Source organism: Eretmochelys imbricata, chromosome 6 (assembly GCF_965152235.1).
Source record: "Eretmochelys imbricata isolate rEreImb1 chromosome 6, rEreImb1.hap1, whole genome shotgun sequence".
NCBI classification, from domain to species: Eukaryota; Metazoa; Chordata; order Testudines; family Cheloniidae; genus Eretmochelys; species Eretmochelys imbricata.
This window is the reverse complement of record NC_135577.1, coordinates 112,051,163-112,077,239: the sequence shown is the minus strand read 5'-3', so window position 1 is coordinate 112,077,239 and position 26,077 is coordinate 112,051,163. Positions and strand designations below refer to the sequence as shown.

Sequence of the window (26,077 nt, the reverse complement as noted above, 5' to 3'; positions counted from 1 at the left end):
AACAAGAAAAATTATTTTTGTTTCCATTTGCATACCTTTGGTTTTTTTCTTTGTACAGCCTCGAAAAAATGTTTGTGCTGCTTTTCATTTTCTGTTCAAGTCCCTGAAATGCCTGCCTGACTTATTAATGTGCTTAAAAACCTGATGGTCTGCACAGGCCAACAGAGATGAACTTAAGCTCAGGGTGAGCAAATGGACTACACAAAGCAAATCTTTCTTTCATCTAACTGAGTGGTCTGGTTACAACCAGACTAAGTCTTGGTACTCAAGTATAGTCAGGTAATATTCCAAAATAAACCCAAATTTATCAGCATTTGTATAATCTCACACACTACATTCTTCCATGCTTTTAAAGGAATGTAGGCATTGTTGTTTTATGGCATGATCAGTGGCTGATCTCTGCTCCTCCAGGATATTAATGCTGTGGCTATTGTTGCGCCCCTGAAACACCAAAACCACTATGATTGGAAGCTGGTCCTATGTTGCAAATTATTAGTTTCATTACTATTTTGAATATAGGAACACCTAACACTTTTGATTTGCTGATCTCCTACAACAAGCAGGCATTGGTCTAATTCTACAAAGGTTCCTGCTCTCCCCTTTTTATGCTTCAGTGCTTCATTTTAACCACAATTTTCAACAGAATTGAAACTTTTTGCCTTCCCCTACACTAATCACAGAGCATTTGCTTGCCATCTATAACACCACTTGCTACATCCGAAAACTCTTGTCACTCTCCTTTAACCTTACAGGGCCTTTCAATTCTCCAGGATAAGCACTTAAAGTTTTAATTTGAGATCTACAGATTGTTAAAATAAAATGTTGGATGAAAAGCAAGGGAAGATTTTTCCCATTTGTTCAATTAGCTTGTCCTACCATCTGTGATTAGACCAAATTGGAAACTAAACCTTAGTGACCATAGGCTCTCATGGGGACAAGACACTTCTCAGGGATATCTCAATGTCCAGGACAGTAGCAGCTGGTACAGGCATAAGAAGAACTGTACTTACAAACTTGCTCTTGTTAAGAAGTTCATAAAGAAGCAAAATATGAAAAGGACTGGCTAATACCTCAGATTTTTACTACATGTAAAACCGGGGTTCTCAAACTGGGGGTCAGGACCCCTCAGGGAGGTCACGAGGTTATTACATGGGGGGGTCGAGAGCTGTCAGCCTCCACCCCAAACCCCGCTTTGCCTCCAGCATTTACAATGGTGTTAAATATATTTAAAAGTGTTTTTAATTTACAAGGGGGAGGGAGGTCGCACTCAGAGGCTTGCTATGTGAAAGGGGTCACCAGTATAGAAGTTTGGGAACCACTGATGTAAAATTAGACCTCTCAGTATACAACTTTATTTAGTATGAAGTGCATTCCCTTTGTGGGCCCTGAAAAAATACTATGGTCTCTGATGAAGTTACACTTTTTAGAATGCTCTCATTTTATCGAATTTTTGGGAAAATACTTGCTCAAAATTTTTTCCTTTTTTCCCCTGGAACTACAGAAAACAGTATGTGTAAATCAAAAGTAACTGTTGGTCTTGTTAAAGATAGGAATTAAAATATAAAAATACAGTTCTTGAAAGATTAAAGTCTAATAACATAATTATAGACAAAAATGCATAACTAAGTTGTTTCAGGAAATGCACCAAGAGAAGCTGAGAAACTTCTGCTTCTGTTATTCAAATCTTGCTTTCATAAGACTAGACCTTTTAATTTTTCTGCTCCCTGAATAAAAAATATGAGATATTCAGGAACCCAGTCTGGATTTGGTATGAACATATTTAAAGAATCACTAAGATTTACTCTACAGACACAATACTTAACCCCTAAAAATTAAGTGCAGAATAACTTTAGACATTTCAATTTGGCCATATCCCCAACAATTCAAGCCTAAAGATAGCAGACTTTCAAGTTTTCCCGTAACAGTTTTGAGAGCTGAGTGAACAGAAGGAATGACCAGTTGTATAAAAATAAGATTGCACTGCCACAGCTTACAGGAACCCCTTAAATGTACTGGACAGATACGGAAAGATAGCTGTACCAAAGATGAACCTAGGCAGTCACTGCGGGGTAGACCCCCGAGTATTTTAGAAAGTCATCTACTGGTTCATATCACTTACTAAATCTGGACAAACATGTGGGAGAAAGGCAGATGTTGTATATACACAACAGAGATTCTGATGCCTTTCTCCCGTATTTTATTTATATATTTGTCTCCGTATAGTAATGCCTACAGGGTTAGAGGCTAAGATGCCTCTATACAAATCATATTAAATAAATCACCAATGCCTCCTGTTAACATACATATATTTGCTTTGTATTTTCACAAATACACCCTTGTGAGCTTTGTCGTCATCTAACAGTAATAGCCAAGAACATAATTACTAGAAAGTGGAAAGTTCTAGCCATTCACCAAGAGGTCCAGGGAGCTGTAGACATGGAAACATTGCACAAATATATTAAAAATAAATGCAGTGAATATATATCAGAGTGGGGCTCAATATCATAAGATGCAGGAGTGTGATAACATACATACAAATCCAAGCCACTGAACCACCACAAATTCTGCCCCACTTGACCATAATGGTAGCCCCAATCTCTATCCTATAGTTCTATCCCACTTATAACACACTGCTTACCAGACACCCTACTCTTGGGCCAAAAATAATAATAATGCTTTCTAAATATGACTGCATATGGTACATGATATGCAGAGACAGTAGGTATTATTGAATTTGATGTTATGTTCATTTTCTTCCTTCTTCCTTGCCAGCTTATACAAGAGTATCTAATTCCCTGGCACAACTACAAAGGTGACGTAAAGCTGTTCTGGATGACACAGGCACCAAACAAAGGAAAAATGGTAATGTGCTATTCCTCTGAAACACATACTCCTGCTTGACGGTATATTGTTAGGATGGTAGATTTGCACAATATACCAATTTAAATAGGATGGAATAGAAGAATGTACGCCAAAAAATTACTGTAATGTAGCAGTTATTCCCTGCATCATGTGAAGACTGTACTTTAGAAAAAAACAGTTTTGGGGTTTTTTTTAATTTCTGGTGTTCAAATGTTTCCTGTTCAATTTAATTTACACTTGGGTTGTGACAACTTCCTCAACAGCAAATATATCTTGACAGTTAGAATATTTTCCTTCTGAATTGAAAAGTGCTGAAGCAAATTTTGCCTTATACAAGACTGAAAGCCCAATACCTCTGATGGTTGCTGAAAAAGAAACGTGAAAATTGGTCATTCTACATTACATGTAATTTACTGATTTTAGCGATGGAAGAAAACACTGCACCTGTAATGTAATCATTGGGACTTGGCTTTTACAGTATTTACATGTAGTCTCCCGATATTTACAGGTCTTTTCTACATGGTCTGGCAAGTCCTTCCGCAGTATTTTCTCCTTGCAATCAGCACGGTGGCATGAAAGTTCTTCAAACTGACAGTCATTTCTCAAATGCGTCTGTAAGATAAAACAATCAAGTTAATGAAATTTTACATGTTTCTTCTCATCATACCCATGAAAAATAACTCTCCCAAAATAAACTCAGGACCAGAGTCTAATCTTAGATGTGCACCATGCTGTACCTCAGAACATCTGCTAACGCTGTTGTGCATGACTACACAGTAATGGATTTACTGAGATACGTATTTCTGAAGTTAGAATCTGACCCTCAGATGACTGCTATGTTATGTCTTGAAGAGCCAAAATTTCAGATTATCTTAGATATTCAGAAGTACCAGAAGCATCACAATGTCAAGTATAAGTGGAATAACCTTTATATTAGAGGCCCAAACTGGTAACAATGAAATATCAAACAGGAATTCAAACTCAAAAAGAAAATATATGAAATAGCAAAAAAATAGCACAGTGAAAAACCACATACATATCAGCCTTCCAGGTCTGCAAAGCTACTGCATGTTACAGGTTTTCCAAATGAGAATGTGAGATTTGCTCTTATAAAATCTGAACATTATAGCCAAACTTTTCCAAACGGAGAATCTAAAGTTTAGGCACCTAAATAAGTAGCCTGATTTTCACAGATACTAAGAACACAGGACTCCGGCTGAAGGATTTTTAGGCAGCCCAAACCAAAAATTTTGGTCTATGACTAAGATTCTTGACAGATCAATTAAAGGTAGAGCTTCAAAAACACTATTTATGATAACTTCTATAAACAGTCAGATTAGCTCACATCACTGATTAATCAGGAACTCGGTGGATTAAAGTTGACTTCTGTAGATTTCCCCATTCTTTAATTTGAAAGAAAGCTTGCGATGGCATCACAGTGCTTACCAGTAGCTGTGCCAGCGTTAGTAGTTCACTGCAGCCTTTGTTTTCGTTTCTGCAATATATCTGAAGGGCAAGAAGCTCTCTCCTGCAGCAGTTATCCTTAAATACCTGTAATTTGAAGCCACTTCGCTTTAGAGATTTAAAAACAGTTTAAGAACGTAACTTCAAATAAAGTGAAAATACTTTTAAAAACAATTCCACAATAGCAATATTAGTTCAGGCTCGGAGTGCAGGGAGCTGACTGACACTGTAAACCAGAAAAAAAACCACACAATTCACAGACTGTGAGGCAACCTAACAAAGAAAAAAAAATAGGGCCTGCCTCTTTTTTTTTTTTTTTTTTTTTTAATTCTTTCTGGTATATAAAGAGGACTGAAAGCCTTCCTCTACTCCCACTTTTTGAGTTTTAAATATTTTTCTATTTATCATATTGGACCAATTTTTGTTGGAGAGAGATACAAGAGCTCTGTGTAAGATTGAAAGCTTGTCTCTCTCACCCACAGAAGCTATTTTTTTAATGGGAAATTAAGTCACTCAAGGCTGGGGGAAAGACTAAGGGTAAAACAAATTTTCGCAAATGAGGAAAGAACTTAGTGATTAAAACAGAATAAAAGAGAGCCTCCTATATGTAGTAACAAAGCATACATCAGAGCACAGCATGCCCAGCAATAAAAATAATATGCCAAGACAGTGATCAGATAGCTCCCAGTTAGAAAGACCACAAAGGATTGAACTGAGTTGTAGAAAACTGAAGAGAGAGAACAGCAATAATCAGACAATTGTGAAGCAATGTCTAAACTTTTTGGCAGGTACTTATCTATTTAGATATTTACGTGTCTCCAAACCATAGTATCCAAATAAACAATCTTATTTTTTCTTCCTTCCTATTTTATTGAAGATATAGCTTCATTAGTGTGTCCATATATAGAACATATGAGGCTTTGTTAAAGTTAAAGAGATGACTTTTGCATTTAGTTCTTAACACAGCGATGTCAGTGGTCTTTCCTGTCTTTTAGAGATATGAGTTCCACAGTTTAGGTTGGCTCCTGTGAAAGGTCAGTATCTTGCACTTGCAAGCCTCTACTTATTGGGCAACAGTTTCATATTCCCAGTGGAACACAGCTGTTGTTGGGGGTCATGGAGGGAGAGGTGACATCTCAGATAGCAGGAACAAGTCCATCAAGGGCTTTGAACATCCACAGAGACTGTGAAGTGACATCTGTGTTCACTTGGAAGACAAGGCAGAAAGAAAGCATCAGAGCAACACGCTCACAGCAATCTGAATTGATAAGAGAAGTTGCTATACTGTATGCCATGGAGACTATTTTTAAAAAAGAACAGAAAACAGGGTGTGGCTTCATTCCTAGATACAAGTTGCAATAAAGCAGGTCTGGAGATCATGAATACACGGATAATTATGGCTAGTTCTGAGTCCAATAGAAAAGAGTACAATCTTTTAATCAGTGGCAGTTTGCCAACACCTCTGGCTACTTTTCTGGGAAAACAAGCTTATAATGCTGTCAGCACTGCAGAGATAACATACAGTAGAACTTCAAAGTTACGAACACCAGAATTATAAACTGATCAGTCAACCCCACCCCGCATTTGGAACTGGAAGTACACAATCAAGCAGCAGCAGAGACAAGACCAAAAAAAAAAAAAGAGCAGCAAATACAGTACAGAGCTGTGTTAAACATCAACTACTAAAAAAAATAAAGCCAAAGCTGCATTTTTCTTCTGCATAGTAAAGTTTCAAAGCTGTATTAAGTCAACGTTCAGTTGTAAACTTTTGAAAGGGCAACCATAACGTTTTGTTCAGAGTGCTGAACATTTCAGAGTTATGAACAACCTCCATTCTCGAGTGTTTCTAACTCTGAGGTTCTACTGTAGTTGCATGAAAATTATTTTGCCTATTGCAACAGTAATAAAATTAAAGCAAAATTCTGATCACAGAATCTTCACTGCGGTAGTTAGAGGAAGCAGAGTTTTGTATGCTTTTCGGACACCAAGTTAAGTTTAATGAGCTGGCACTTTTTCCTCACACAAATAATCTACGTAACATGGATTTTTGCAATTTTTTTTTTTCAAAATAATTCATAAACAATTTAAAGAGGCTGCGGTTTTGCATATCATAATAAAGATAATGGAATGAGATTTTTGAATAATTTTACAAGGTGTTTCGACAGTTCTGTAAAAGCCTTTGGGCTGCTCCATATTGTGAAAAGCAGAAGTTAGCGTGGAATTTCAGTTTTACAGAAAATAGTCAACTGACTTGCACAGTAAGTCTGGTATGTGTTCAATAATCCACATTTTCCTTAGTTTCCTCCTCCTGTGCTGGTAGGAAAAGTTGAAGGTATTTGAGGTTTCCCAGCATATATTGCCAGGTGTCTGTCTGTCTGGGGTTTTTTAGGCGGGAGAGATAACGGGGAATGTTACATTAAGGTGATGACCTGGCTGGACATTTTTATTATTATTATTATAAATCATCTGTCTGACAGCAGCAACTACCCAGAACAGCCCCACTGTGCTTGGCACTGTTCAGAGAAGTAACAGATGACAATCCCTGCCCCAGACACCTCATAATCTCTATGATACACAAAACAGAATGACTGTAGGGATGAGGTAACAAGACGAACAGAGTCTAACACAAAAGCTATTTTAAAAATAAAAAATAAAAATCTGATTTAACTTATAAATACAGAAAATTGGATATAGATGTCATTAAATAGGAGGAAAGCCACTGCGGAAGACCTAAACCTAAGTGTAACAGATGTGTTTCTACTAAGGGGTCGCAGCGGTAGGAAGATATCCTGTATAGTTAGCTACACTGCCTACAACACAGCACTCCACAGAGCTCTCTGCTTCCTGGAAGAGAACAATTTTGTGAAAAGGCTACGGAGAGATTGATATACCCAACATCTCTCTCGAGAGTAAGGGAGTATCTACATCAGTATAGAACTCATCTCAAAGCTTTGATAATCAAGGTGTCAGAACCGAGTAAATGGTCATTACTATCTAAAAAGAACGTTCTTTACACTGATGAAACATTACATAGTCAAGACCCTGTTTAAAGTGTGGGTGAAAAAAATGGAAAAAAGGATGTCAATGAAATAACCTTCTTAACCGTGCACGTAAAGGAGTGGTCTCCAACCTTTTTATGCACAAGATCACTTTTTGAATTTAAGATCAACCCAGGATCTACCCCGCCCCTTCCCCAGGGCCCCGTCCCATTCACTCCGTTCCTCGCTCCCTCCATCACTCACTGTCCCCCACCCTCATTCACTTTCACTGGGCTGGAGCAGGGGTGCGGGAGGGAGCTCTGGGCTGAGCCTGGGACAGGGAATTGGAGTGCAGGAATGAGGAATACAAGGTCTGGGAGGGAGTTTGGGTGCAGGGGTCATATGGTCACACTGCACCTAATCTCACAGAATCCACTGGACATTTCATGAGTTTTACTTTTTATTAGTGTCATTTGTGATTTACAGATCCAAAATCCTTCAGGGATTGTCACAAATCAGTGTAACATTCTCAACTGTGGGGTATGCATTGGCTGAGCCTGGGGCACAGTGTTGGGTTGCAGGAGAGGGTGAGGGGGGTGGGCCCTGGGAGGGAGTTTGGTGCAGAAGGGGGCTCCGGGCTGGGGCAGGGCCTTGGGGTGTGGGAGGGGCTATGAGGTGCAGGCTCCGGCAGGGAGGCACTTAACACAGGCAGCTCCCGGTAGGCAGCGCAGCGGGGCTCAGGCAGGCTGCTTGCTTGCCGTGGCCCCATGCTGCTCCTGGAAGCGGCTGGCTGCTGGCACTTCTCTGTGGCCCTGGGGGACGCGGGGGGGGGGTGTGTGTGTGTCTCCGTGTGTTGTCCCCAGCACTGTCCCTGCAGCTTGGTTCCCGGACAATGGGAGCTGCGGGGGCGGTGCTTGCAAGAGTGGGCAGCGCACAGAGACCCACTGCCCCTTTCCTCTCCAGGGGTCAGAGAGACATGCCAGCAGCCAGCCGCTTCTGGGAGCAGAGTGGGGCCACAGCAGACAGGCAACCTGCCTGATTGAACTGAGCTCCTCGACTGATTCACCTGGAGTGGCACTCAGGCGAGCTTGGAGGAACTCAGGGCCATTCGGTCAGGATTGGAGGAGACTTAGCTGCCCAGAGATCGCAATCTAATGGCAGAGCCTCCAAGATCAACCAGTCGATCGTGATCGACAGGCATAAAGGCTTCCAATCCTGTATGGTTACTACTTTGTCATGCTGTAAGACATACTAGGTTCAAATTGCACAATAACATTTTTCCCCAAGAAACAGTACTAAAACACTTTAAAAAGGATTCTGTAAAGCAGAAAAACATTTTAAATAAATCATAGCAACTGAATATTAGGAATAAGAGACTATTTTAACAACAATACCTTATCTTTAACTATGTTCTCTTGACACGCTGTACATTTTGGACTAGAAGAACTGGAGAGAGAAAATAGACAAATTATTTTCTATTCTACTTTGAATCTTCTGTATTTATCAGATTTTAGATTGGTGCTAGTAAATCAAAGGCGTCTTGTTTAATTATAATTGCTCGAAGTATTTAAAAAGGTTAATGATTAAGAAGGTATGGCTCAATGAAAGTTAGTATAGAATCAAATGGAACAACAAATGCTGCTAACATTAAAGAAAACAAAATATAAAGTAATCCTTCAAGAGAATTTGAAAACTGAGTAAACAGTTAAATTCAGCTTCCACTTACAATGGAAAATTCATTTTTAACTAATAAAAAAACCCTTATTTAATAGCAGCATAAAATGAAGTACAGACTTCCTCTGCCAGGATTTTTCCATCTTTAAAAAGCACCAAATAATACTTTCTTGCCTTGAATATAGTCATTTTAAACATCTACTTATTTCTTCATAAAATACAAAGAGCAATTTAGATGTGTTTATACACCATAAATTATGGGAACAATATGAACAGCCATAATGGATGAAACCATTGGTCCATTCAGCCTGGGGACTGTACCTGGCATTCCAGAGGAAGGGGAAAAAAAAACAAAAAAATCCCACACCATAATGTTTCCAGCCAATTGTTCAATGCTTTACATGGAAAAAATAACATCTGTTCCTAGCTTCTACAGCACACCTGATCCAGCAGCTCTGGTTACCTCTCAGTATTTCAGCATGCATACACAAAGATTATTAGTGTCTATTATATACCTAGCTCTTTTTAAAAATCCAGGCATAATTTGACTCAACCTCCTATGTCAGTGATTTCTACAGCATGATTATATAGGCCATGAAATATTATTTCAAGGAAACCTAAGTTTACCTCATATCTCCCCCCCCCCGTCACGTCTCCCACTAATCTTCCCTCGATTATTAATCCCTATTCCCTCCCTTAGTTGCCTTTATTTGTGTTTCGATTGTAATCTCTTGTATAACAGCTAAATTATTCTATTTTTATAAAGTGACTTATACAGTATAAATAAGTTATTGCTGTTGTTAATATTATGGGTCACTGTAAAGGAATGACTGATCAACTGTCGCTGTCATTCACAGGTTGAATATTCCAATCAAATCCCACCCCGTCCCAATTAACTAATCCTACTCCTTGTTATTGCACATGGTATGTAAATCTCAACATGCTTCAGAGTATCTTCATTGCCTCACGGCTTCAATAGCCTCAATATTTTTCTTAAGGCGAAGAGAACAAAATTGGAGTCGGTATTCCACGAGGGTGTATACTGTGTGATACAATGTCATCATTTTCTAGCTTTTATTGAACTCACTCAAGCATCCTATTTGCTCTTTTAAACTACTGCTGCATACTGAGCAGATAGTTTCACTGAAGTTTCTCCTCAGATGACCCTGAGAGTGCACAGCTCACTAGCATATAATCCGTGTGTTCTTAGCTGTATGTTGACAGTGGATGTGAAATATTTGTAACTAATACCTCTTATTAACCACAGACGACTGCTTCCTAAAAATGTATATTCAGAAAAATTACTAGATTTCTTGGCACAAACAGCAATTTATCAGAAAATAATATACGTATCACAACAACTCTATTTTTCCTATTATAAATGTGATGCACTGAATAGGAGAGAGAAAAGGATGTGTTACTTAAACATATCTAACTCCACTAGCCTTGCACACTCAACCTCTGAAACAATGCTATATTTTCACAATGAAATATAGCCTGTTGCATACACAGAGCCAGAATGGTTATGGGGAATAAGTAGAGGGAAGAAAATTCCCAAATTTTATCTCTGCTCTGTTCCTGATGAAGGAGGTGGTCTGGGGAAAGTCACTTCTTTCCTCTGCTGCAAGTTTTCCCATCAATAAGAAGAGGATATTATTAAATATCTACTCCACAGGTGTGCAGCTTGGATTAAAGTTTGTGCAATATTTTGAACACGCTAAGTGCTATGCATTTATTGTTATTTCAAAACTCAAACTAATGTGTACCGAATACTATCAGCAGCAATGTATCAGAGCTGAGATTCAAATGAAACGTATTGAAATTGCCAGGTACTACTAAAAAACTAGATTTTTATTATTTTATTTTTTTTTTTACTTTTTAAAGAGAACAGCTGCATTTTTATTCTCATGTTACCATGAATAGTTGCATAACTCAGCATTCTCATGAAAAAATAAATTAATGGAAAATTAATTAGATATTTTGCACTCTTCATCTCAGGCCCTATAATCTTCAAATTGCTCAAAAATTTTGTACATTCAAGACAAGATGGAAAAATAGACATTTGTTTAACCTGTTTCAGAAGGTCAGAATTTTTCAATCATATTAACATTTTTAACATACTAAGAAACACACACCTTAACAATGCATTAATGCAGGTTTCACAGAATCTGTGTCCACATTCCGTCTGTTTAGGATTGCACAATATGAGATGACACTTTTCACATTTATACTTGTCCTCCACTGTATTTACGAATTTCTCTTTGTAACCACCTTGTTCTGGAACGTAAATTGATCCAGGAGCGTGATCAGGGTTCGCCCTTTGTTGTACCATTTCTACAGACACAGGGGGTTCTGTCTTTTTACTCGTGTCCATATTGTAATAGGTAATTTCTGTGAAAGAGAAAAAAGCATAAGCCATAGTGCTCTACAGCTCTAACAGTAACTCATCAGTGCATATATGCATAAACACACTTTCATCTTTCTACAAACATTTGCAATAGCTGTAAAAAAGGGATTAGCTTCTCTATACAAATTTACATATACAAATATAAAACTGCAGGTGCACATATGAACATAGATAGGCAAAGTTAGCATATTTGCATCATATATTAAAACATGGTAAATTTGTAAAAGTATTGTTCTTTTTTCAAGGGCTCTAAAAGGCCAAGAGCCAAATACGGGTGCTGAGAGCAAAACCTTAATTACCTGTGGAAAACACGCTGGGGTTTGGGCAGAGGGAGTGGTGAAAAACACACACTCCTCCTTTCACTCTAACAGAAAGGTCCCTGGTACCTGCACTGCTAGGCCACAAGCACCACTACTGGCTGCCGCAAGAAGCAGCAGATGCAGTCTGCCTCTGCCCTCAGTTTAAGAGTTTAGGGACAGTGGGTCTACAATGTGCATAGAACCACTTGGCCACACCCTTGGCCCATCAACATTACTCCTCTGTGATGAGCAGCACCTGATCACAGCAGAGCTCTGCATCACACAGCACAGGAGACGTGGAGTTGACTCCTCCGGGAAAGAGATCAGGTGGTACAAATCCACTCCCCAGAGGAAACAGGTCCACATAACATGACTGCTCTGTTAATGCAGCGGAACTCGGCACAATTGGCCTGTTCAGGAAAGAATTAACACAGCTGAAGATTGAATTACCGTATCTATTATGGCAGAGATTGTGATACTTTAAGTACACCGTGTACAAAGAATTGGCAGAACCACAGAAGAGAGAATACATTTATTCAATTTAAAAATACTTTAAATAGTTTCCCAACCTATCTTGTGCACCAAAAATCAAGAGATGTTAATGGAGAACCTAGGCAAATACAGGAAACAGTATAACTGGGAGTTAGAATTAAATATGTACCCATAAGAGAGTACCTGCTTATTTATAGGAATAATGTATACACGGTTATCAACATGGAATCTTTCTACCATGCAGAATCAGAAGGTAACTAGTATCTGAAATATAAATGAGCGTTTGGTAAAAGTAAATGGGTATCTCCTAACCCAATTCTCCTCTCTTATGTACTAGTGTATCTCCACCAACTACAATGGCAGTAATATACCTTCAACTCCAAATATACCACACACTGAAAACAACCCCATAAAAACAAAATGCACTTATACCTGCCCATGCTATTTATGATTTCCTAGTTCCTTTTGTTAAATATGATATTTATATTTATGATTAAACAAAGGCTCCTTGTAGTCCATTTTAGAATTTACAACCTCACAACTCACATGGCAACAGTGCAGCATCGAACACCTACATATAACTTCATTGAAGAATTAAGCAGGAGATTGCTTATTGGAGAAAGAGCTCTTATTCAAATACTAGTTTCTAGAATAACTGGAGTAAAAATAAACCAGATGAAGTCTGCTGCACTGAAGCGTTCTTCAGAGATCAGAGGGCCTGGTGCCTTGGTAAAACATGATTTGAAGAAGTATCAAGGAGGAAAAAGAGACGGTGTGTGTTGGATGAGAACTAGAAGACTTGCACTAGAATTCCGTGGAGAGCAAACCTGGATTGCCCAACACAGCAAACAGAGCTGTAATCAACCCACAGATCAACAAGGCCTGGACAAGGGTCTCAACAGCAGGCATAATGAAGAATGAGCAGACTGTAGTGATATTGAAAAGGAAAGTGCCAGAACTCCATGATGGTGGTTATGGGGATGAGACGAAGAAGAAAGTCAGAGGTAACAGGTTCAGAATCTGAGACAAGAAGGTTAGAAGAGCTTTCAAGATGAGAAAGAAGTTCAGTTTTGGAGACTGTTTTTGATTAGTGAGCAGTACAGCTGAAGATGCACTGATGGACAGAGGGGGGTGATAGTGTGAATTGAGGACTTATCTGTCTGGAGGTGGTTGCTGAAACCATGCAAGAGGATGAGATCACCAAGAGATAAAAAGAGGAGAGGGTTGAACCCTGGAGAGTGTTTAAAGAAGGACCTGAATGCGCGAAGGAGTTGGGAAAAGGAGCCACTAAAGTTGATACTGAAGGAGCAGTTCTCCAGTTAGGAGGCCCAGGAGAACAGAGCTCCACAAACAGGAGCAGTAGAATGGTAAAGAAAAACAATAGAGAACAGGCAATCAGGCTTTAATAGACAAAAAATGGTATCCCAATGAAGGGAAGAAATAAAACTAAATGAAGATGTTCCAAAACCTAAACAGTACTTTTGCTTCACAAAGAACTGAGCAATTAGCCACAACAAGGGGGGGAGGAGAGGGGGAAGAGGTAATACTCAAAATTCAACAGGAAATGCATACTGAACATAGAACAAGCAGCAGGTGACAGACAGTTTCATAGAGATATGAATCTGCTTGAAGGTTGGACTGTCAGCTGGCAAATGAGACTTCATACTGATATATCTACACAACGCCCCACAGGACTCCACTTTCTGAAATGACATATATTGGACATCTCTTCAAACAAAATTAATAGTGTCTTCCTCGGTAACTCTCCTGACAGCAAAATCTTTTTTGTTTTATTTTTTTCAAGAAAGTTTGTCATACATGAAAAGCTAAAAAAGTGAGCTGTAGCTCACGAAAGCTTATGCTCAAATAAATTGGTTAGTCTCTAAGGTGCCACAAGTACTCCTTTTCTTTTTAAAAAAATTTACAGCATCTGGTAGCCAACTGGGTGAAGAATTCTCTTCTCTAACACACCGAACTAGAAAATTCTTACAAAGAAAAACACAGTCGAAACCATCCACAAAGCAACACAGAACGGATTTAAAAGCACATCAACAAGCACTTTATTTTACTGTAAGGGCCATATTTCAAAAGGGCAGGGAATTCATATGAATACTTCACATTAGGTGCTCCAACTGACTAACTGCATGCATGGAGATACTTTCACCTGCATATGCATTAACTAAGTGCATATGCAATTAGAGGTAAACACAAATGTGGGTAATACAGAGATCTCAGCTTTTGAAAATTTGGCACTACATTTTTGTTTATACACCACTACAGATCATGGTGCCTTTTTCCATTTGGGAGAACTTTAACAGAAGTTATACCCACTATGCAAATTTCAAATTTTTCAAATGAGATCTAAATTTAAGACACAAGGTTCCATCTAGGAAAGTTACTATTGCACCCACAGTATGCAAAGCAGCCGACTTCCAGAAAACAGAACCCCTGAAGCTAAGAGCAACAACAGACTAACTGATATCTCAGTTTTCCTGTGCACCTTATCACCCAACTGAAGTGACAGCTGTTTCAGGAACAAATCCTTAAGGTCTCAAATAGCAGATCTCCATTAGAAAAAACAAACTGGAATCCTGTAGCATGCCTGTGGACAGTATTTTTCAGAAACTAAAACAGAACCGCTTGTCATTCTATGGCTAATCCCATTTTGCTCACTACAGTTCTGGTGCAAGTTCAATACGCTAATGATTTTCATTTTTGTCCCCATCACAGATTTTACATTTTGCAGATACCTGCAGCTATCATGATAGTATCAGCTAAATCAACATGAAAAGGTGATGTACAAGTAAAACCTTTAGGAGTGGGAGGCTCTTACTTAACTCACATGGGCAAGTATAATTTTAAATCAGGATTAAAGATCTGGGCAGACACGACTCCAACCTTTGAGCAGCTGAGCTTAAACGACAACATAAATCCAGGGTGCCAAACTAGATTTTAAAATTTATATGTAAATGTAGCTTGTACCAAGACCTGTTGGTTACCGACTAGGACAACAGCACAGAATAACCTGGGACTTCAACTCATGCTACTCATTGTGAGGTCAAATCATTAATAAAACCACCACCATGCCAGATGAAGTACTCAGTCTGGCATGTATAGCTGAGCTAGTCTGGATGACTCAGGTGGCTCAGTTTTGGAGGTGATCATTAGTGTCTCCGAAAGGGAGGGCAAAACTGCCAATAAAACCTCAAAGATCCAATACTATGGTTCTTGTTCAATAAACCATTTAACACGAGTGTCATCATTATCTATTACCCAGCCTCTAACTTCTCTTTTTGGGGAAAATAATTAAGAAAAAATAAGTAGTGGAGAAACTTTCCAATCTTTTAACCTCAGACAATCAGGTTTCAGACCAGGACAAGTATGGAAACAGCAATACAAGATGTCTCTGCTAGCTCTGTTACATTTTTCAGCAATCTTTGATACAATCAACTACAAGGTGCTATGTACGTCTCTGCTGGATTTGGCAGAGGTGGAAGTAATTGCCTTAGAATAGTTCAGCTTTTTCCTCTCATAGAAATGGAAAACTGCTCTTTCTCTTTGGGGGCTCACCTTTGTGGTGTTCCACCAGGCCCTATCTTGCATTCCTCTGATTCAACATGAAGATGAAGCCTTCGGAGGAAGATGACACATGGGCTACAGTGTCTTCAGTGTGCTGAAGAACTAGACTCTGTTCTTGCTTGAACTTAACACATTTAGCGTTGTTTAACCTTAGGTTTTAAAAAGTATGTAGACAACCTATAAAGGCTCACAAAAGTTAGGCATATTCTATAATGCAGGGGGGTTCTCAACCTCTCTCTTTCTGAGGCCCCACTCAACATCCTATAAAAACTCCCCGGCCCACCTGCCATAACAACTGTTTTTCTGTATATAAAAGCTAGGGCCAGCATTAGGGGATAGCAAACAGGGCAGTTTCCTAGGGCCCCACGCCACAGGGGACCCCCACGAAGCCACATTGCTCAGGCTTCGGCTTCAACCCGAGGGATGAGGTTCAGGGCCCTGGGTTCAGACCCATGTGGCGGGGCTTCGGCTTTCCGCCTTGGGCCCCAGTGAGTCTAATGCTGGCCCTATTTGGCAGACCCCCTGAAACCTGCTCACGGCCCCACATAGGCCCCAGACCCCTGGTTGAGAACCACTGCTATAATGGACTTTGACTCCTATTGTATAAATCCATAACTACAGCGCTTTCCAAAAACAAAACAAAAAAAAGGAGAGTGCAGCTTTCAATCTGTAACTTTTAATCATTTAATGTTCTAATTTGGGGGATTCTACCTCAAAGCTAATTGCTAAGCAATACCATTTTATTGCTCAAAACTATACTGTGTATCCTAGGGCCAGCTTCAGAATCCTTAAATTGAACCTGCCTTAGCAAACATCTAGCACTGACTTCATGCTTATCTGTGCAAGGGTTGAACTGCAGATTATTGAAATAAAAAAAAAGAAAAGAAAATGAGTGGAGAGAACAAAACTATCTTCCTGAACATACAAAAGAAATATCCTTTTATAATTTAATTCAAGCCTATATTAGCATCAGTGATTAGAAACTGGAAGCAAAAGTTAATCTGCTGACATAAGTGTGTTCCAGGAGCTGGAAAGCACGGGGATTCCCAAACAAGGAACAAATGGGTAAAATAAGGAAAACAGTTCTCACCCGTAAAACGAAAGAGATATTAACAGTATATATATTTTTTAAAAAGGTATAAAAGTAATATCTGTTTAAAAGATCAGAAGAGATGATCAACGTGGAGGCAGAGTTATTTACAAACAAATTTACCTTCCATCTTTGAACAAAACAATATCTAAGAGCAATTCTGTAATTCTCATTTGAGCTAAGACACCTATATTGGGAATTATAACAAGATTAAGACATGCAGACCTCTCGGGGGGGCAAATCCTGCAGAGGGTCAAGTGTAGAATAGGATACTTCGGTAACAAAGAAGACAGATAGATTTTGAACAGAAATCTTTCTATGCAGCAATAATCTATACAAAATGTCTGTGCATCACCTCTAGCAATATTAAAAATATTTTTCAATGTAAAAATATTCATTCTGCATTCACATCAATACTAAGTTTTAATAATTTTCCTTATCCTCAATATACAGAGCCTCTTAATCATGAAATCTTTAAGTAACAGTGTATACCTATGACAATCTCTCTCAAAAATATTATCCTATTACAGTTCCTCCTGAAGGCCTCAATAAAGATTGGGGAGCCAGTGTTTTAGGCACTGTATAAGAATAAAGTTATTTGCAGAGTGCAGTGAATAATAGAAATATTGCAGATACATGTAGATCTAAAAGTCCTGGTCTTACTACTCATGTCCTTTTAAACTGTAACAGGAGGTACATGCAATGCCCAAACATCTTATTAAACTGTGTAAGGAAACCATGATTAGTTGCACTAAATATGAAGAGTTATATTTCCAATATTTAAAGGAAATGTGAATGGTTTCTCTTAACTAACCTGCGATCAGTTGTAAATGGTTACAAAAGAAGAAGAAATTTAAAAAAAACCACAAACATATTAGTTCCAGTTTCCCTTTCCAAATAACTACTATGTACTCCCATCTGAGATAGGGTCATAATATATATATGAAAACAGAAAAATAAAAAGGTCTGTAAGGGATAACATGATGCAACACAACGTACAAGTCCTAGAGTGTGTTGTCCTGGATACAACTATTATTATAATGAACAATTTTATTATATATACTTTCGTCTTGAATAAAAATAGTCCCTCAGACAAGTTTCTAGTTGTTGATTAGATGTTAAGTGGTATTATATTGTCATAAATATAAAGTAAAGGGTAAACACCTTTAAATCCCTCCCAGCCAGAGGAAAAACGCTTTCACCTCTAAATGGTTAAGAAGCTAAAGATAACCTCGCTGGCACCTGACCAAAACGAACAATGAGGAGACAAGACACTTTCAAAGCTGGAAAGTATGGGGGAAAACAAAGGGTTCTCTCTGTCTGTGTTGCTTTTGCTGGGACCAGAGCAGAAATGCAGGTCAGAGCTCCTGTAAAGGGTTAATAAGCAATCTAGTTAGATATGCGTTAGATTCTGTTTAAATGGCCGATAAAATAAGTTGTGCTGAATGGAATGTATATTCCTGTTTTTGTGTCTTTTTGTCACTTAAGGTTTTGCCTAGAGGGATTCTCTATTTTTTAAATCGGATTACCCTGTAAGGTATTTACCATCCTGGTTTTACAGAGGTGATTTTTTTTTACTTTTTCTTCAATTAAAATTCTTCTTTTAAGAACCTGATTGCTTTTTCGTTTTTCTTAAGATCCAAGGGTTTGGGTCTGTGTTCACCTATGCAAATTGGTGAGGATTTTTATCAAGCCTTCCCCAAGAAAGGGGGTGTAGGGCTTGGGGGGATTTTGGTGGGAAAGACGTTTCCAAGTGGGCTCTTTCCCGGTTATATTTGTTAGACGCTTGGTGGTGGCAGCAATAAAGTCCAGGGACAAAAGGTAAAATAGTTTGAACCTTGGGGAATTTTTAACTTAAGCTGGTAAAAATAAGCTTAGGGGGTTTTTCATGCAGATGTTTTTTCATGCAGGGTTTTTCATTTCATCTGTACCCTAGAGTTCAGAGTGGGGAAGGAACCTTGACATGTACAAAATGCGTTATCTGCCATGACAGGATTTTTCTTGCATACCCTGACAAGAGCTCATGTACCCCGGTTTGAAAATTACAGAATACAGTAGCATACCTGTATATCCAAACAGGAAAAGGACATCTAAGCTTGGACAGGGAGCAAAAGACAACAGAAAAATGAGCAGTGAAGCAGTATCCCTTCAAACAATGATGTGGATCCCTTCATCTACAAAATAAGCAGAACACACACCAGCTTAACTTCAAATCAAAATAGGTTGTTTACTGTGTTTGATTATCTAATCATCTGAGAGTATTCTGAAAAATAGACTGCTAGATGTTTCTAGCCTTTTAATTTTGTTGACAGATATCAGTCATATCAGTCTTTAAGAATTACTCTTAGATTGCTTTAGTATCAGGTTACCGTGAGCAAGCTAAGACATTTCTAACTTAAATTTCAGAATTCCTTATTTTATCAGTTGTTTTTGTTGTTTTGTATTTCACTGTCATACAGGGCTTTAAGGGCACCTCATCCACATTTTTATTAAATAGAACCCCACAATCTCAGAAGCCTAACTAAATAGGACACTACGTATTTTACAAACAGAGGTATTCACAGGGCAGAATGTGCATTATAATCAATGACAACTGATTACAGTGACAAAGTGACAGGAACATTTCATTCAGAGAGATGCTTCCACCACTCTAATCAGTTCAGTACATACAACAGAATACATATGTTTTGCTTAGCGTTTTCCCTCTAGAATCGTCAATCACAAGTGAGGAATTTTTGTATTATAAAGATTTCTTACTATAGATGACTATTCCTAGGATATCCTACCACCATTACAAAACATACACAATAAAAGATTCTGCCGTGCACCATTCCTACCCATCAACCAAATGACATTCAACTGGAAATCCCACAATTTAGTGGAAAAAAAGACAGAGAACAATGTAAGAATCTTGTTTTGTAGCATAAATATATCCAGTTGATGATGGACACATCAGAGGGAAAGAGTTCCAAAGCCAAAGGATCCTTCACTTAGGTGGTCACATTCTTGTTTAGAAAACCTTTAAGCAAACATCACACACAAATCAGAATCAGGAATTAAAACCAGGGACAACAGTAAGAGTATTCAAGCTGCAGCAAACAACTGCCATGTCATGGCATACAGTCTTCTAAACAATCTGAGATCATTGTTCTATCTTGCTATAAATTTACAGAACCTCAAATATTGTCCATCAGGTGGACCAGAATCTCATACTAAACATACAGTTTTGAAAGTGCATGTTCTTTTCAAAGCTATCAACACAGTTGCATTAGATATGTCAGTTGGGACAATGTACTTACACATTAACTAACAACTACATACAAATAAATGAAAAGGGGCATTTTCTCTACCCTTGCATTCCAAGTATTAATGGGAAAAAGACAAAAGTTCAGTTTTTAAGGCAAAAATATACTGATATTTTTTAAATACTCATTAAAATCCACTCATTAAAATCCACAGCAAAACTCCTATTCCCTTGAATGGGGTAGGGTCAGGCCCCAAGAGGCTCTTCCATGACTTGAAAAAACAGAAGAATAACTAAGTAGTTTGGACACCTGAATGCTCTTGCAAGGGAACACCCATCCAATGAAACAGAATCACCGACACTTCAACTTTGTATGATTCCCATATTTCAGATTACAAAGTGACTGAAATGTAGAAAGTGAAATGAGATTTAAACATGAAAAAAATATTATAAACATAAACTTTGGCAAAGAATTATTTTATTTTCTTGGCTAACAAGAGATTCTGTATTGCCTAACAAATCTGCATGTGGATTGGCTGAATGATTTGTAACAATATTAAATAAAACAGTATCACATTGTGAAGAGCTGTTCTTGGCAAGCCTATTAAACTGGATTTTCTGTTGACCATGGAAACTGTCATTTCCAATATACTTACAGTCATGCTAACCAAGACTGATCATTTTGATATTGTTTATAAAAGAAAGCTTCACATGGACGTTTCCAGTAATTATGTTAATAAGAAAGGGTAGGAATATGAATATATATAAATAATTCTTGTATTAATTCTAGCTGGATTATCCAGTAACCCAGAAACTATATAAAAGAGCTTTACTGACCGTAAGACTGGACAACTCTCAAAAACTTAAGTGCAACCCTGGCCAACTGAAATATTTTTTCTTGTTTCTTTCTTAAATTAAGGATTGAAGAAAACAATGGTAGATGGACAAGCAATTTAATGTGATTTAGGAAAGTTCACTTTAAAATATTGTTCAAACATTAGTTTTTAAAAACTGTCCATTTTTATTGTAAATGGTGGCTTTTGCAATGCCAGAAATCCTTAATATATTAAGATTCTGCCTAGGGCAATGGTAAAAAGAATTTTTTTCTATTTCAAGCTACCCTTGCTAACTACAGATCTTTATTAATCATTATTTCATAAATACATAATCTCAATGGGCTATGTTTTTTGACATTCAAAAAATCAAAAGCATTGTTAAAAAAAAAATCAGACAAAGATCACTCATGCTTTGCGTGTCTGGATCATGGTACAAATACTCATGGATAAAACATCCTGTCCTAGCAGGCAGACATTGCCTTTCTAAGTGTTCTGAACTCCAACTTGTGTTCGTTTGTAAATCAGATAGGTGGAGTGAGGATGCCTCTCAGTCTCTAAGAAATTAACCCACAGTGGAATTCAGAATACTGTAGAAGACATTTAGTTGAAATGTTTGTCTAAAGAGTTGGAGAAATTAAATCTGATCAGATTATCACAGGACTAGATGCACTTTAATCTCTACCCGTGCTCTTCTGGGGAAAGTCCATGATTGAGTCATGACTGAGGAAGTGGATGAATGCACTTAGCTGTTTGATCTCCTGGTCCTGCACTCTAAGGGAAATACTTAACCATTGTGAAACATAAAAAGATCATCATTATACAGATTTATAAAGGCATTCCTTAAGTATTTAAGCACCATAATAGCCTAATGACCATTTCAAGTTGAAAAGTTTCCTATTACTGAAGTAACAATCACCAGTTTAGGAAAAAAAATTAACAATTTCCCTGAGTTCTAAACTATCTGTTACCGTTCATACTTCCTCAATTCTCTGTCAGATCCCATAAATCTATTCCTACAGCAAGCTAAAACTTTTTCATCACTGTCTTCATTAGGTATCATACAAATCATTAATTGGAGTACTACAAAGGATAGATATTTGGACCTGGATTTTATATGAAATCCTTGCCTTCAGAACCAGATTAACCAATACCACCAACCTCCATGAAATCTCCCTGCAGCAAAGGAACTCCCAAAGTTCCTGCCCAGCTTTGATGTTCTTAGTCTGATTATCTTTTTCACTGAGAGTCAGTGAGTGCAATTCTTTTTCTGTTCAGCAAACTGGTTTTTAAGTTTTCATTCTCTAAAACAAAATTTAATTGGCTTCTCATTCTGCCTAGTGGAACAGTAATTGAGATAATATATTATTAATCATTATTATTAATTCCTTGAACAATGTCTTGCTCTTTATATTGCCTGGTGGCATACACAGGGAGCCATCCCTGCACTGTCAATTTCTTAGAAGGATGCAAAAGCTGAGCCAATCCAGTCCAGTCTGTAGTATCTTGGAATTCTTTTGTCAATTTAGAGATATTTTAAAAATACAAATACCAGATATAGTATCCGAAACAGGGAACTCAGCACTACCACAGATCATACAGCAAAACCACAGAAAAACAGAATACTGCAGAGATACAACAGACTCATTACAGAGATGAAAAATTACAGGAAAATTGTCTCCTCCAAAGTGCACCAAAATATTACTAAATCTAATTTAAAAATGCAGGTGATGTTTAACAGAATTGTCCTCCTATGAAATTTTAATATTGCACATTGTAGGGGAAGCCAATTAGTGAGACAAATATTCTTCAACTACATATCTGAATTTGTTTAAATTTAAAATTTAGATGAAGTAACGTATTAGAAATACCTATGTTAAAACCTAAAGTGACATATTCACTGACTTGCACAAGGGGTTACTTCAGCAAAGGCTTCTCGAACCTATATCCAGAGCTCAGAAAACAATGCTGACTGACCCCCATTCTCCCCGGGAAACATTATCTAAGATAGCTCTAGTCTTCCACTTGAAATAATTGGTTACTGAATACTATAAACAGAAGACCAGCAAAAAGAAATATTTAAATTAAACCTTCCATGTTATCTTTCAGGTAGGTTTTTGTATCATTTTCAAGAGGTCTTCAACTTGGCCCACAATAATTGTTTCCACTTTTTCTGGTGTCCTACAGATGTAATTACATCCAACGTGATATACTCTCAGTCCTGTCAACTGACTTTTTTCACCACTGTTTCGTAAACACTCTTCTTTTATTCATTAATTTAGCAATATGGCCTGCAAAACCTCCAGTCTCAGCTCCACTACATTTAAATTTATCTTTTGACTGTGCTGCCTTCAAAAATTCAGTTTTGATACTGTGCTGCCGACTATCGCCAGTTTTAGTATTAAGAGAACCTGCGACTTCTTTTGTGGGTATTCTAGCAGAATCCAATTGAAATATATTCTTGGGCTGTAGAAAAGAAAAAAAAACTATTATCCTAAGACTTGCTGAAATAAAGTTTCAGTTTCTCCTTTTTTTCCATCTTTTCTGGTATAGCAATAATATTTTGTTATTGAAGAGCAATTTTCAAGAGAAAAAACAATGCCTTATGGTTTATCCAAACATTAAATTGCATGTGGATCTTTCAAGAACAGAAATCCCCCTGCCCATTTCTTTTCTTCTTTTAAATTTTCTCTATCGCAAATTCTTCCCTGAACACCAAAACCTATATTTAAAATTAGAAAATATGGCTTCTAAGGTGAAGATTCTAGACACTATCCCAGGGAGAGGGGGATTGGCTGCTATCTTTGCTAGCATCTGACACAAAGAAGAGAAGTCTTTGTTTTATTTGGTTTAGACATTTGAAAACACACTGTGTTGGTTGTCAGGTCTTTACAAGTGATAGATACAAATTCCGCTTGTTTACACTCCCAGTAACAAAGATTCAGTAAAAAGAGAGTCTTAGTCCTGAATTGTGCATGCATGTGACCACTTTCCTGCGTAAAGGCATTTTATTATGTGGAATCTCCCTGCCTGACTGCCCTGTGTTCATTGCCCACTTTCTCTTTGGGTCTTGAAGCAGGCAAAGCTTTGCTAATATTGCCTCCACATCCACCAAAATGGGGCTGCCTATATAAGGCTTGGTAATTCCAGGATCTCCTCAACTGTCATTCTGCAGGTTTTAGATCAGTAGATATTGTTGGTGTTCCCAAAGATGCAGTAGCACTCATAGCATTCGTTTTGGACCAGATAAGGACCAAAAGGATTATCTATGAAGGTTCATCTCCAATGTTGTACTTGGAGAGTTAAAGTAAAAATAACAACATTCTTATAGAATCATAGAAATGTAGGGCTGGAAGGGACCTTGAGAACTCATCAAGTCCAGCACCCTGCGCTGTGGCAAGACCATGTAAACCTAGACCATCCCCGACAGGTTTTTGTCCAATCTGTTTTTTAAAATTTCCAATGACAGGGATTCTAAACCTTCCTCTGGAAGTCTATTCCAGAGCTTAACTACCCTGATCATTAGAAAGTTTTTCCTAATATCTAAACTAAACCTCCCTTGCTCCAGATTAAGCCAATTACTTCTTGTCATACCTTCAGTGGCCATGAAGACAACTGATTGCTTTCCTCTTTATACCAGTCCTTAACATATTTGAGGACTTATCAGGACCCTCCTCAGTCTTCTTATGAAGAAACATGCCCAGTTTTTTAATCTTTCCTCATAGGCTTCTGTTGCACTTTTTGAAAATCTCAAAAGTGTTTTACAAACGTTAATTAATTCAACCTCACGACATCCCCCTGAGGTAAATATTATCCCCACTTTACAGATAAGGAAACTAAAGCACAGAAAGGGTAAGTGACTTGTATATGATCACAAAGTCACAGGCAAAACCTTTCATCCCTGGATCCCAGTCCTGTGCCATAACCACAAGACCATTCTTACTCCACTCCCTTAGTCTTGTAACCATACATGATGATAGAATTAAATAAAAAAAATAAAAAAAATCTTGTGCACCTAGACAAGAGAAATTTCAGGATGTTACAATGAATCTTTACTTTTCAGTTACCACAAGGAACTGAGTAAAATACTGCTCTTACCCTCAGGACTGTGTATACTGTTTCCTGAGGGGCTTTGGTTCTAATAAACCAGATGTCCACATAAGGGATTAAACAAATACAAACATAATGGCAGTGGTAGCAGCAGCCATAGAAAGTAAGTATGAGAGAGCTGTATAGTCCAAAAGAAAAGATCGGTTGTAAGAGTAAGTAACCCAAGGCAAATCTGAGAAATCTCTGATGACTTGTAACTATCTGAATATATAAACAAACATTACGTAAAGTCTAGAGAAGCCAAATAGTTGACTTGGCTGATGTCAGCTTGGGTAAAAATTCATCCATATGGGATAAAGTTCTTCCATTTTAGGGCCCAGAGAACATATTTGTAATGGTGGATGTTAAGCATGATTGCTGGATTTCCACCACAGATGCTCAGAAAAATTGTGCTAGCAACAGGCATGTTGGAAAATGGTTTCCAAGTACATTTCTGGGAGAAACGTATTAGACAACCATTTCAGAATAGCTGTGCACAGCAAGCCATTCTGACAAGGCCCCAGAAAAATCATTTGTCCCTCATTAGAAGACCACCCTCAGAAGGCATAACGTTTTATTTGTGCCTAAAGCCACAGAGGTCTTCTACTAAAACTAATGAGATTATGGTATTTTCTGCCAAATGAATACGGAACAGAGCAATTTTGTTTAATATATTAATGGCAATTTGGCATTTAATAATGCATTTTTATTTTAAAGCATTAAAACCCGAAGGTCTCAAAGCACTCTGACTAAATCATTACTGTAGCACTTGGAGATTCCTTGAGGATTTATGTTGACAGGCATTTGTCCACTTGTATTACAGAGACCCATAAATCCAGTGGGTGGACCATGACCAGAACCATGTTTAAAACAAGTCATGCCAGTAACTGTTTATAAACTCAGTTAAATGCGGTATGGTAGACAGAGACATACTAATGCAAGCAAATTACCAGTTTCATACTGGGAAGGAGATATCTTTAAAAAGAGCCAGATATACCAGCTTGCTGTCTAAGATTTAAAACTTATGAAAGTTCTATGAAAAACTTATGAAAAATTAAGAGGACAT

General features: G+C 37.9%; 1 protein-coding gene across 6 annotated transcripts in view; it reads right to left on the bottom strand.

The window, feature by feature from the left end:
- The window catches only part of TRAF3 (TNF receptor associated factor 3), a 91,540-nt gene that overhangs the window by 35,429 nt on the left and 30,034 nt on the right, over nt 1-26,077 (bottom strand). For 4 of the 6 annotated variants that reach the window (XM_077819401.1, XM_077819405.1, XM_077819406.1 and 1 more), the window contains exons 1-4: nt 11,114-11,398; nt 8,699-8,750; nt 4,309-4,413; nt 3,307-3,474 (exon numbers count right to left, since the gene is read on the bottom strand). In XM_077819401.1, coding sequence (XP_077675527.1) covers nt 3,307-3,474; nt 4,309-4,413; nt 8,699-8,750; nt 11,114-11,397 — 609 coding nt within the window. In that variant the 5' untranslated portion in view covers nt 11,398. Of the gene's footprint in view, nt 1-3,306; nt 3,475-4,308; nt 4,414-8,698; nt 8,751-11,113; nt 11,399-18,908; nt 19,020-26,077 lie in introns of those variants that run through there. The other 2 variants (XM_077819402.1, XM_077819404.1) reach the window with 2 other exon arrangements.